Below are 13,709 nucleotides of genomic sequence, written 5' to 3' on the forward strand. Positions count from 1 at the left end.
GGTTGAGCTTCCTAGCTCTGTGGCCCCCATGCAATCCAGGGAGGCTGCCCTCTTGCGTTCTGGGGAAGATACTGCCCCTCTCCCGGTCCTTCCCTTCTCTAGGCATCCTGGTGGACCAAGGTCCCCAGACGTCTATCACACCAAATAACAGAGTATAAGACAAGGGAACGTTTGTTATGGACTCCAAGTAAAACATACAAAACTTCAGGACCTTTGAGTTGTATTTGCTTATTATGCTGGTCGTTACAATATTATATTAATTAATTAATTTTGCTGTATTTTGCTAATACAGTTTTGTTTTGTAAAATAAATACGACTATTCGAATTCATTTAAATTAGTTAATTTTGTTAATATTATATTATATTTTGTTAATATAGTTTTTTTTTTTGAAAATAAATACGACTATTTGCTAATCTACTGTCTATCATAGCTGTTCTGTTATCTGTCTCTTCTCTGCTCTTATCCGTCACGGCCTCGGTTCCGACCCATGACGGATAATCGAGTTTTTACAGTATTATTTTTTAACTTCAAAAATAATATCTGTCCCACTTTTCAATAAAGAAAAGTTAGCAAATTTGGATTAGCTATTCAAATCTGAATGACTTCTGAAAGATCTACTGTGGCAGGCAGATGGGGATCAGTCCCACCCGGGACGCCTGGAAGGACCGGGAGGCGGACTGTACATCCCCCAGGCCATGAGTCTCCGACTCATTCTTGTGACAGTTTGAACAGTGCAAACTACTTACAATGACAAGATATACTGTTCACTGACAGTATAATACTGTATAAAGCGAAACATGCTTTTTATATGAGGCCAGGGGTGTTCATCTTCATCCTCTTCAGTCTTACCATTGGAGACAGTTGCCTCTGCCATTTTTCATGTATTCTTTCTTTCCCTGTCCGCTGTCTGTGAGGAGTTTGTGCCGCTATGCTGCCACAGTTTGTGTGTAGTCATGTGACTGCATGGCTACGTCTGATTGGTGAAACAGAGTCATGTGACTATTGTTGCTACATCTGATTGGTGAAACGGAGTCATGTGATTATTGTTGCTACGTCTGATTGGTGAAACAGTCATGCAGTAGATCCACTGGTGGCTTCTCTCTGGCAAAAATATAGCGTATCTAATGTGTAAATGGAAAAAAGTAACAAGTCGAGTGTTGCCCAATGTAGCGGAGTAAGAGTAACATTTCTTCTTCACAAATGTACTCAAGTTAAAGTAAAAAGTATGGTGCAGTAAAATTACTCTTAGAAGTACAATTTTTTTAAAAAGTTACTCAAGTAAACATAACAAAGTAAATGTAACTCGTTACTACCCACCTCTGCCAATAATTATCTCCTACCTCTCACATTCTGTCTTTTTCTATACCGCAAACACCCCTGCTTATTGTCTCCTGATGCCTTACTCAAATCTTCCTTCCACCGCACCTTCCTTCTCTTTCTAACTTCTCCTGACACCCTCGTGTCCACCTCTCACAGAACAGAAGCCCCTCCGCCAGTCCCATCACTTACAGAGCATTCATTCCACACTTTCTGCTCCCTCACAGCACATCACAAGCTGCCTGCATGCCACAATATATTAACAAAACATAATATAACAGAATTTAAAGAGAAATTTACAATACAGAAGAACATTAACATTAATGCAGAATAACATTACCATCAGTGGTTTCCATTTTCAATACGTTTTTTAATTTTGTTGGTATCACACTTTGTATCGTTCACTGTTCTGCATACTCCAGAAATTGAAGCAATATCTGAAACACTTTCGTCATTTCATAAATGTTTAATAATTTTAATTTTTGCGACAATTCCAATGCCACATGCATACATTTATCAGCCATAACAATGTATAGCAGATTAATTATAACAAAAGAGAAAAGTTACGAAATGCTATTAAAACTGTTGTTCCAATGTGCAAAGCTTGCAGCGTACTGCATGGCAGTTGTAGCACAGTAATAGCTAGGCACTGGTGTGCACAATGGGTTTTTTTTTTTGGCCCTTATGGTTAATCGAGTGATGGATAATCGAGGTTTTACTGTCATTCATGCATTGCAACTTTTACTTTGCATAAGAGATTAGCACATTTTGGTGATCTGGTTCCTGTCTTGTTCCCAGTGCTTCCCAGATAAGACTCTACCTCATGGTGCAATAATAGACCAAAGAGCTCAGAAAATGGAAGGGTGGGCTTGTTCCAAATGGTGTTTTTGTTTATTGATATAGTGCCTATTAGTAAAAAGACAGACTGGAAAATGATGTGCAAGTCAAATGGGGATGATATTGAGTGACTTGACCACTGCATCATGGACTATATTAACTTCTGTGTCAGTATTATTGTGCCCACAAAAGCAAGGCACAGGTTTTCAAACAAAAATCCCTGGAATACTAAGAGGCTGAAATATTTCCTGAATGAGAAAAAAAAGATTATTCAATCCTGGTCACAAAAAGGCTCTAATGGGCGTACAGAAAACTCTGAGTTAACCTCATAAGCGTTAGACCTGAGTGTCAGTTGGACTGTGAAAACGGTGCTAAAAACATTAGTCCCGAGTGTCACTCTTTACCCTCTTGTGACAGACAACCTGGACCCACGGCAGTGTCCCTATTACACAGAGACTGTAGTAGAGGATACAGTTATCTTGTCTGCTCCTTTAGGCTTACTGCCACTTGGGTAAAGCTTGCAGCACTGTGAGAATTATGTTTCTTGATTTTTCCAGTGACTTCAATACCATCCAGCCTTGTTTATTAAGAAATAAGCTCAGAGATATGAGGTGGAAGAAGCTATGGTGTCCTGTTGGGCAGACTGCAGTGTGTGCGGCTCAAGGGCTGTGTGAGCAACACTGGAGCATCACAAGAAACAGGCTTGTCTGCTTTACTCGTCACTGAGTACACCTCAGACGATAAACATAATGCCAGGTGATGCTGCTTGCAGAAATTCTCAGATAAATAGATTGTATACATAAGGGGGAGTCCTGCGGTGGGTTGGCACCCTGCCCGGGATTGGTTCCTGCCCTGTGTTGGCTGGGATTGGCTCCAGCAGCCCCCTGTGACCCTGTGTTCGGATTCAGCGGGTTGGAAAATGGATGGATGGATGGACATAAGGGGGATGAGACAGGGGAGAGGAGTCAGGTGAAGAGATTTGTTTCTTGGTGCAAAAAGAATTGTCTGCAACTTAACATCCACAAAACCAATGAACTGCTTATTGATTTGCTATGGCTTGGGGGGCCGTATCAATGACAGGTTGGACTGGTCTCATAACACAGAGGAACTGCATAAGAAAGGGCAGAGGAGACTTTTTGATTTAGAAGACTTTGTTCATTTAATGTGGGTAGAGACTTCTGTGTTGGCCAGTGGGGTTTTATATGCTGTGCTTGGCTGGACAAGCAGCATGAGAGAGAAACCACCAAACCAAAAAGCTAATTACAAACACAGCCTCAGGTATGGGATACACTCTTAACCACCTGGAGACAGAAGGAGAGAATGAGGATAAAATGGAGTGCTGTTATGAACAATGCTGCACATCCTCTCTCTGACACACCAACACTGAGCAGTTTCAGTTAACGCAAATATTCAGCAAAAGTGTGTCAAGAAACATTTCACATCTATCTGTCTTTATACCATCAACTATACATCTGCAAAGTGCCTCACTTGGACTGGCTAGTCAGGCATTTTTTTTCTTTTTATTTATTCTGTTGAATATTTGACAGGGGCTGTTTGTTTGTCATAATACAATAATATTATTTGCTTAGTAAGCAAATAATAAACTTCTTTCTTTCTTTCTTTCTTTCTTTCTTTCTTTCTTTCTTTCTTTCTTTCTTTCTTTCTTTCTTTCTTTCTATCTATCTATCTATCTATCTATCTATCTATCTATCTATCTATCTATCTGTCTGTCTGTCTGTCTGTCTGTCTGTCTGTCTGTCTGTCTGTCTATCTATCTATCTATCTATCTATCTATCTATCATATAGTGCCTTTCATTATCTATCTATCTATCTATCTATCTATCTATCTATCTATCTATCTATCTATCTATCTATCTATCTATCTATCTATCTATCTATCTATCTATCTATCTATCTATCTATCTATCTATCTATCTATCTATCTATCTATCTATCTATCTATCTATCTATCTATCTTAAACTGCTACTATAACAGCATAAATGTTATGATGCTGCATCCATTTGTTCCTTGTAATTCGGATAAGAAGAATGTCAAGTGGGATCAATGGACCTCTGCTGTTTTCCTTCTATGTACTATGAAAGCCAGAGTGTTGCAAATCATTTTTAAGTGTGATATAATAGCCAGTGCACATCTCTTTATTATAATAAAAAAATCTTGGGTTGAGACGTGATCTTCTCGGAAGACACTTTGACATCCCGTGAGACAAGGCAGTGAGACGAAAGGACAGCTGCTGCACAGGCTTTTAAATGATCAACGCACAGCACGACAAGCAGAACATGCAGCTTGGCAGCAGTAAGACAGCAGCTGATCTGTCCGTATCTCCTTAGTGTGCGTTCAGCCACCCCCTTCACAGCGCAAGTGGCAGAGACGCAAAGTGATTGGCACGTAGTGCGACCCCGGGGGGTTGGGGGGGGGGGGGGGGATTTGAGGGGTTGGGCAAGCAAAGCGAGCAGGGGTTTTAATAAAAATACATACATTGCTAAACCTCTTTATTGCCATCCAGACGCATCTGTTTTGCCAGATTGAAATTTAACCATAGACAGGTGCCAGTCCTTCACAGGACCCATTCACACACAAACCTACACTCACACCCAAATGACATCAGTCTGAAGTTGCCAAATACCTTATCCTGCATGTCTTTGGGGAGGAAAGCCCAGGAAATTTTAAGCATATAATTGCAGTCATAGTAGTAGCAGTAGTATTCTAACCTGTACAGAGTATAGTGAAATTTTTAGTTACCAACATACATCATGATGCCACTCTGCAGAGCCATGATAATACATTTGGTGGTGTAGTTATGGGGAGAGACCAGGACTAAACTTGAAAAGCCCTTGGTCTAATATATTTCATTTGGGAAATAAATATTATTTGGATAAACCTTTTAACAAAAATACACCATTCTGTAGAATTAGTTTCAATGTGTTTTTTGGCTTCTGATATTCACACGTTTTCACTTTAAAATACTTTCCAACATTCAAAAATTACAGGTCACATAGGGCACATCCTGTTTTAAGTTTTTGCTTATGGAAATGTTTGTTACAACATGAGATTTTTTAATTCAGTATGACAAATCCATAATCTCAATGGACTCCTGAGTATTTCTCTCATTGCTTGAATTGCCAGGTGTGAAGTCCCAGCTAATTAGATCTCCTGTCATGGCATCAGCTTTAGGCAAATTCTTTCCTGTCTGAAAAGCAAGAAAAAGGAAATTAGGCCTTTTAAATTCCACAATATCTCCCCCGTAATGTCATCACCTCAAACATTTGTGCTGATGGTAAAATTCATACTTTCTAGTGTCTGATTAGCTCATTAGGTGGAAGCAACGATTATGATGTGTTATTGATAGAGTCAGACAGAAATTGATTTAAAATAAGGACACTTACAGTACTAAGAGACCCTTTTTAAAAGATTCTAGAAACTTTTCTTGTTTTACAAAAAAATATCAACATGATCAAAGAGGTGCAAACTATACCAATAAGCTGTATGTAAATGACATTCTCCATTAAGTCATAGTAAATAATGAATTATTTTCTTTAAAACAAAACCTACATTTAAATACAAATAAACAAAATATGTTTTTAATATATTGCATTTCATTATATTTTTAAAAACATATCTGAGATAAATGGAGCAAATTGTAACAATATAATGTATGTAAATGACATTTTCCATTAAGTCACAGTAAATAATGAATTATTTTCTTAAAACAAATCTACATTTTCATACAAAAGAATTTGTTTTGCAATATATTGCATTTCATTATATTTTTAAAAATTCATCTTAGATAGAGTTGCTTTTCTTGCTTCCTCACATAGTTATGGAAAAGCACTATGCAATACAGGATAGATAGATAGATAGATAGATAGATAGATAGATAGATAGATAGATAGATAGATAGATAGATAGATAGATAGATAGATAGATAGATAGATAGATAGATAGATAGATAGATAGATAGATAGATAGATGCGAGGGATATTCAAAAAGTTTCCGAACTTTTTTAAACTCTGTTTATTAAGGATTTAAAAAACAAATGACATCACTTTTCTACATTGTCACCTTAGTTTGCGATGCAATTTTCCCAGCATCATACCAACTTTTTAACGCCCGGTTACTTTTCCTCTTGCCTTCACCATTTCCAACGAAAATATAAAAGTGCGGAAACTTTTTGAACGTCCCTCATAGATAGATAGATAGATAGATAGATAGATAGATAGATAGATAGATAGATAGATATGAAAGACACTGCAGTTTATGTATTTTATTATTATTTTAAGTCATTTCTGTTATGTTTGTAATTATGCACTGCCTTTTTAAAAGCTCTCTTATTCCTTTTGCTTGGTGGGTGGAGTCCCAGGAGGCGGGGCCACACTGATGTCACCACTCTTGGGCCCTCCCTCTAGCTATTTAAGGCAGAGCAGGGAAGGCTCATTAGGAGGAGAATGTTGTGTATGTGGAGGAGCCTTGTTAGTACTGATTTTTTTGTCATTTTTTTTGGTTCCTGTACTTATTTTGCTTCTGTCTTTGAATTTTTCTTATGAGTGTGGATTTGGACCTGTTAGCACTAGAATTGCCTATGAGCCAACTCCTTTTGGTTTTTTTTTCTTGTAGGTGTGTCTTTTTCAGGTTCTCAAAACTGAGCAGCCACTGAGTTAATAACGTAGGATCCAGCATAAGTCAAATACATAACAAATGAAGTCTACAGTCCAATAAAGTTCATTTTAAAAAACGTTACTGTAAACTATAAAAAGAAATAGAAAATAAGGAAAAAGATGCTACAAACACAAAATAAGAAAGCAGAAAAAAAGAAACACGGTCTCTGTTTTATTACAATGTTAGCTTTCACATGTCACACTTCAGTTACATTCTATACTTTGAGCTACAATTAACTTTTTTTATGGTGAATTTACACACAGTTTGGTATGGTTTGAAACTGTTTGCCCTCCATAACTTGCCAGCTATAAGGCAGATCAGAAACTAAAGTAGTTTCCATTCAGAATGACTAGAAATAAAATAGAACCTTCCATTTGCTATATAGCAATAATATAGCCAAACCTGTTAACATAACTAGGTAAATACTTATATCAGATGAACATAACCTAACTAATTAAAAATGGATGATATAAAGCATTCCCTTGCATTTTTTTTCTATTTTTTGTGAATAAATTCTTAATTTACAAAGATTCCTTGTTTGCCTTTGTGTACACAAGCCAGGGGCTTTGGTTATCCTTCTCCTTGTAAGACTATGTTTTATTCTGAGACAATTCTTGTTGTGTTGCCAGCTCTTCTTGTTTGGGGCCTGCTAGGACTGAACTCTGCATTTAGCATTGGTGAGACCTCCTGGCTTTGGGGTGAGTCTCTTCAGGCAGGTTGATTAGTTTGTTGCCTGGCTTTTACGTTTCTTGTTTTAGGTGGCCTCACACCCATTTTGTTATGCTTGACGTTCCACATCACAACAACATTCAGCCATCAACCATACCATCTTCTAACCTGATCATTGAGTTTAGAGTCATGAGGAATGCAATACCTATACCTGCATGACTGATCACATGGCCGGAACCAGTGCATGATGGGATATCATTCCATCAAAGACCACACTGAATCACCCTGCATGAATTTAGAATGCCAATGTAGATTAATCTAAAAAAGATGGCTGTGGGAGTTACGAAAGAGTACCTGCAGGAAAAAACATGGGGGGAACTTGGAAACAAGACACAGGCACTGCTTTTTTGTGTGATTTTAAACCTTGGACTCTAGCACTAAACACTGCTCAGTCTCAATGGATTCTACTTCATGTAGTCAACTTTGGATTTTACTGCATTAATTTTTCCAAGCCCAGGTGATGTAAACCTTATAGCAATCCAGAAAATGTCTTTGACTCCTCAGTGATATGTTGGAGCCAAGTGATTTTCAACCAGATCTCTTTTATTTGTTTGTTTCTGTAGGAGTACAAGATACACAGCAAGAAAAAATTATCACAGTTGTATCAGAAGGAGTTATACAGAGTCCAGAGTTTCCCCCGCACATATCCTCGGAACAAAGCAATAGTGTGGCGACTGATTGCCATCGAAGAAGACAGGAGGATACAACTGACCTTTGATGAAAGGTTTGGCCTTGAAGAACCTGAAGATAACATATGCAAGTAAGTAACACTCATCTTATGTGATCCCCTTTCTGGTGAAGAAATCCTCAAATGAATCTTCAGTTCAAAAACTGGGACACAACTGTTTTAGCTCACAAGAACTTTTTTTCAGAAGAGATTTACTTAACTATATATACTGGATAGATAGATAAGGCAGTATATAATTAAAAACAGATGTGAAAAGCAATACAAAAGAGATAGATAGATAGATAGATAGATAGATAGATAGATAGATAGATAGATAGATAGATAGATAGATAGATAGATAGATAGATAGATAGATAGTGTGACCTGTAGGAGGCGCACCTGAACCCCAAACTCTCAGACGCAACCAAACCACACAAGTGTCACAAGCTGAAAGTTTTTATTCAAACCAAATACATTCTACAGGTGGAGGCACGGTGGCGCAGTGGGTAGCCTCGCAGTTGGGAGACCTCCCTGCATGGAGTTTGCATGTTCTCCGCGTGTCTGTGTGGGTTTCCTCCGGGCGCTCCGGTTTCCTCCTACAGTCCAAAGACATGCAGGTTAGGTGGATTGGCGATTCTAAATTGGCCCTAGTGTGTGCTTGGTGTGTGGGTGTGTTTGTGTGTGTCCTGCGGTGGGTTGGCACCCTACCCTGGATTGGTTCCTGCCTTGTGCCCTGCGTTGGCTGGGATTGGCTTAAGCAGACCCCCGTGACCCTGTGCTCGGATTCAGAGAGTTGGAAAATGGATGGATGGACATTCTACAGGTTTGTATCACCTTAAAAATCAGTCACAATTAGGTTTTGTTTTGTTTCTTTCCTTTTCCACCTTCACTCTCCTCCAAGCAAGTCTTGTTCACTTACTCCCGACTGTTGGATGAGGCAGAGCAGCTACTTTTCAACATTAACTCTGGAGTACTCCTGGTGCAACATGATTAGCACCTGTAAGCACTAACCAGGTCCTGTGTAACCTCTCCATAATAGAGGAGTCAGAGAGGAGCCCTTTGTCCTTCCCTTATAATCGGCTCCCTACTGGGAAAGGTACCACTAACCAACCCGGTCAGGATGCCTGTCCATCCATGTCCTTCCTTTATCATGGCTTCCTGGCCGGGTAAAGAACCATCCACCACTGCTGGGGTGCCAGTCAACCCGTGTTTTCTATGATGATAGATAGATAGATAGATAGATAGATAGATAGATAGATAGATAGATAGATAGATAGATAGATAGATAGATAGATAGATAGATAGATAGATAGATAGATAGATAGATAGATAGATAGATAGATAGATAGATAGATAGATAGATAGAACTTTATTTGTTCCCAAGCTCTTTCTTTATATATATATAATCCAATGTCTGTCTGTCTGTATGTCTGTCCACTTTTCACGAGAGAACCACTTAATGGATTTAGATCGAGTTATTTTTCTATAATTTGCTTGAACATTCCTGTTGATTTTGCCACTCCTCTTGTCTTAGTTCACTTGCGGTACCGAGTTATTTTCGCGAATCTGAGAGAGATGTCGTAGGCTGAGGGGGCCCTCCTAACTCACACGCCAGCCTCCGTTCGAGTCAGTCTACCTCACGCCACGTGTTGGAGTGTACCCTGCCTCCACTTTGCTGTTTGTTCAGCAGACATTATCATCTACAGATTTTTAAGGAGTAACGTTTGACGTTTTTGAGAGAGAGAAATCAGAGCTACGTGTGCTGCTGACTGCCAGAGATATCATGGCCATGTGCTTTTCTCCCCACTCGGGGGACGCTTTCCCATCTGAACTGAACACAAGCAGATACAGTGGCAACATTTGACGTTGGAGCGTACTGACCGTCCACTTGGCCAGAACTGCATTTTTTTTTTAATTGATTGTTAAAGTTTGTCTTGTTTCAATACTACGTGGGTGGAGCCGTGGAGGTCAGCTAGTAAATAAATAAATACATAGACACTATGGTCAGCACACACACCAGAATGACTAAAAAGAAACAAAACTTTTGACTTGGTAGTCCAACATAGTGAGCCATCATTGTTGTTGGTATGAAGGAGCTCTAGTTGCATTTCTTGGCACACTTCTGCTAAAGAGTTTCTTAGCTGAAAGTACTCAGTGTTAGTGTGTCAGAGAGAGGATGTGCAGCATAGTTCACAATGGTGGATGATCTCTTTTGAGTGTATGTATTTATACACATACACATACACATACATACCTGCATAAAGTACATATATATCATTTATATTCTTATGTAGAGTACTAGCAAGAAGAAGTGTTAAAGAAGTTATGAAAAAGAAAAGGAAAAATTTTAAAAATTACGTAACAGAAAGTACAAAGGAAGGCGAGAAGTGGTGGAGCAGGGAATGAAAAGCAGAAGTCAGCACCAGGAAGACATACGTGAGCAAGTAAGGAAGCCCAACAATGACAGCCTTGAAGTGGTGGAGTAAAAGATAAGGCAGGAGTCACCAGCAGGAAGACGTGAAGGAAGGCCAACAGTAACAGGCTTGAAGCGGTGGAGTAAAGAAGAAGGGAGCAGTGAGCACGACAAACAGCTGAGATAAGTAAGGAAGTGAGTGAGGAGGCACATGAGCGCAGGATGTCGTTAATGTATATAGGTAGGGAGCTAACCACGTTGTAGGTTCGCGGACAGTGGCCGTGCAGAAAAAGGAAGGGGAACCGGGGTTGGCCCTTGTGCGTCTCTGCCATGAAATAAATCATCTGTTAATGGAAATAAGGAATGAAACCGCTAAAAGGAGTGGTCAGTTCCAAAAGTTCCTTATGGCATAATGGTGAGAACCGCCAAAGAGAAAACGTTATTTTCGAATGTTCGTTACAGGGCACGGCGCAAAATGAAACACACTTAACATTTGTAAGTACAGTGTAAAGGATGAGCATAGGAAATTTGGGCTCCCTATGTATATTAGAAGTCGCAAAAATAGTAAGGAGGGGTTTCTCCTATTTATATATAAAGTTTAGGGAGTACACCTGTTTCCCCCCTTTGGGCGTTGCAATAGGACATGAAACATACCTAACTTTTGTAAGTACACTGCAAGGAATGAGTGTGTGAAATTTCAGCTTCCCACCTATAATGGAAAGTGGGAGAATTAGTGATGAGTCAGTGAGGGCTTTGCCTTTTATATGTAGAGATTTGCATTTATAAAGAGTACGATGTAGCTGGGTGGGGATCAAAATTGCAGGCAAAAATTAATTTTAGTTAAAAATGATTCCCTTCTTTTTTAAAAAAAAAGGAAATAAAATGAGGATCGACTGCTGGGGACTGTAGACCATGCAGGGGAACAGGGATGAATGGCCAGGTAACAGTGGTTATCAGTGTAATAAAACCCCCCAGCCTTTTAGGTGGCAGCAATGGGTCTTTATAAGGTTATACTGAAGAAGCTACCTGGGCAGTGCCTAACTGTGACGATGCTGGTTCTGCTCCATACTCTCACTTCCTTTTTAGGAGCTCTTGAACCTGACACTGTCGGTAATGTAACCGGATGAGCTGGACAATAAGGACAGCAAACGGAGCAAGGGGAAGGTGTAACGTAGAAACAGTGCTTTTATTACAAAACCCAAAGAAATCAAACAGTGTGCAAAGTGCAGTGTTCCACAAATATTTCAATAAATAATCCATAAAACCGTTGTTAGAAGTGGAGGTTAAAATTCAAATAAATAATTCCTTTAAAACGATGGTTAACGATGGGAAGCAATCTCTTCTTTAAAAACCCAGTGTTTTCTTCTTTGGCTGGCGGCTCCCCTGCTTCTCCCAAATGGGCCCAGCAACAGGGGAGTCGCCCTACCTGCAGATGCAGCTGACTTTCCTTCTGCTGGTCTGGTAGCCTTCCGTCACCTGGCTATGCACAGCCATCACGCCAGACCAAGACTCGGGTTCCACAGCGACCAGGCCACTCACGCTGGGGTTCATTCTCCCAAGCCTTCCACGGCCTTATGCGGTGAGCAAACTTCCTTCTGGGTCACTCCAGCTCCTGATATCGCTCAGCTAGAGCGACCGCTTCCTGCTGCCCCTGCCGAGTGTCAGCCTAACACTCCTCCTCCTCGTCCGGGGCTCTCCTCAGCGAGCCTGCTCTTCCTGCTTGCTCGCTTGCTCACACCCACACAGGATCTTTCCTTCTCCTGCCTTCTTCTCCCACTCTTAACCTGCATTCTGTTTTCTTTCTCTCCCCTCCGCACTCACGCTACTCCTATTTATAACTGGGACGTGGCACAGGTGTGGCGATTAGCATCAATTACGGACACGGGCGATTCTTCACCCTTGCCGCGCCGCGTCTGAGAACCGCTTTGGCCACACTATCATGCCCATAAGCCACGAGTTCGCTGATTATTTCTTTTAAAACTGGCCATTCTTTCTGAGCCGTGGACATGCTATACCACACTAACCCTTTGAAGATGAGGTTTAACCTCTGAAATCTTTTAGGAAAACAGCTTCAGGGTTTCAAAAAAGCAGTCCCGCCTGGGGTTAAGTTTGGTCAAAAACTCAGCAAGCCTCGAGTCTGGTTGTGAACCGATGCTTTATGGGTTATGAAAGTGGTACACAAAGCATAAGTGGGAAAAAAATCCCATTAACAAATACATTAAAACAGGCAGATTGTAGGTTTAGCAAAATCCATCTTTCTACTTGCAAAGGAGTGTTGTGTTATGTGGCAGGCGGCTGCTGTCCATGCACACTATATTCAGGGGGAGCAGCCCTGGACACTGCAATACCTCCCCCTGGACGCTAGATGGCCTGCCCTCCTGGGGTGGAGCAGTGCCTCAGTTTCCCACAGGGCTCCTTGGGAATTGGAGTTGGGTGCAGCCCTGTTGGGTCCCACAGGCACCATCAGGGGGTGCTGTGTTTGGGACTCCTGAGCCCATGTGGACAGCAAATGCATCACACCCGGAAGTACAGCCGGAACTCGGTGATCATACACCTGGAGCACTTCCGGGTGAACTATAAAAGGACCCAGCGACCACCACTCAGCGGCGGGTGGAGGAGGACAAGGTTACCTGGGAGGAGTGGTGGTGCTGAGAGGAAGAGAAAAGTGCTTTGTTACTTGTGTGCTTGGGACTGTATTGTGTCTGTGGGTATGGGGAAGGCATGTCTCCCGTGTTCAGTCTGTGTCGGTTCGAGCGCTATATGGTGTCATCTTACAGTTAATTTGTGCTGTATCAAAACTCAAGGGTTCAGATTTGATTTCCCACCCATGACAGTGGCATGGCACGTCTGATTGCTTTTTCTCTAACATTTTAAAGATCGCTTGTTAGATAAGTGGCTGACAATCCCATCCAGGACTGGTCCACACCTCATGCCACCATTACACACTCCAGCTCTAACACTATTAATGGAAGAAACTAGTTCAGAAAAGTGTGTCTATAAGGAGACATCCCATAATTAGAATAAAAAACCTTAATAGCACAGAGATTGCATTTTACATCTAAACAAACTG

The 13,709-nt window shown here is 40.6% G+C and overlaps 1 protein-coding gene across 1 annotated transcript in view; it reads left to right on the plus strand.

The window, feature by feature from the left end:
- Positions 1-13,709, plus strand: part of pdgfc (platelet derived growth factor c) — a 158,381-nt gene that overhangs the window by 32,869 nt on the left and 111,803 nt on the right. The window contains exon 2 of the mRNA XM_051928584.1: positions 8,123-8,319. Coding sequence (XP_051784544.1) covers positions 8,123-8,319 — 197 coding nt within the window. The remainder of the gene's footprint in view (positions 1-8,122; positions 8,320-13,709) is intronic.

This window comes from Erpetoichthys calabaricus, chromosome 5, assembly GCF_900747795.2.
Source record: "Erpetoichthys calabaricus chromosome 5, fErpCal1.3, whole genome shotgun sequence".
Taxonomy (NCBI): Eukaryota; Metazoa; Chordata; class Cladistia; order Polypteriformes; family Polypteridae; genus Erpetoichthys; species Erpetoichthys calabaricus.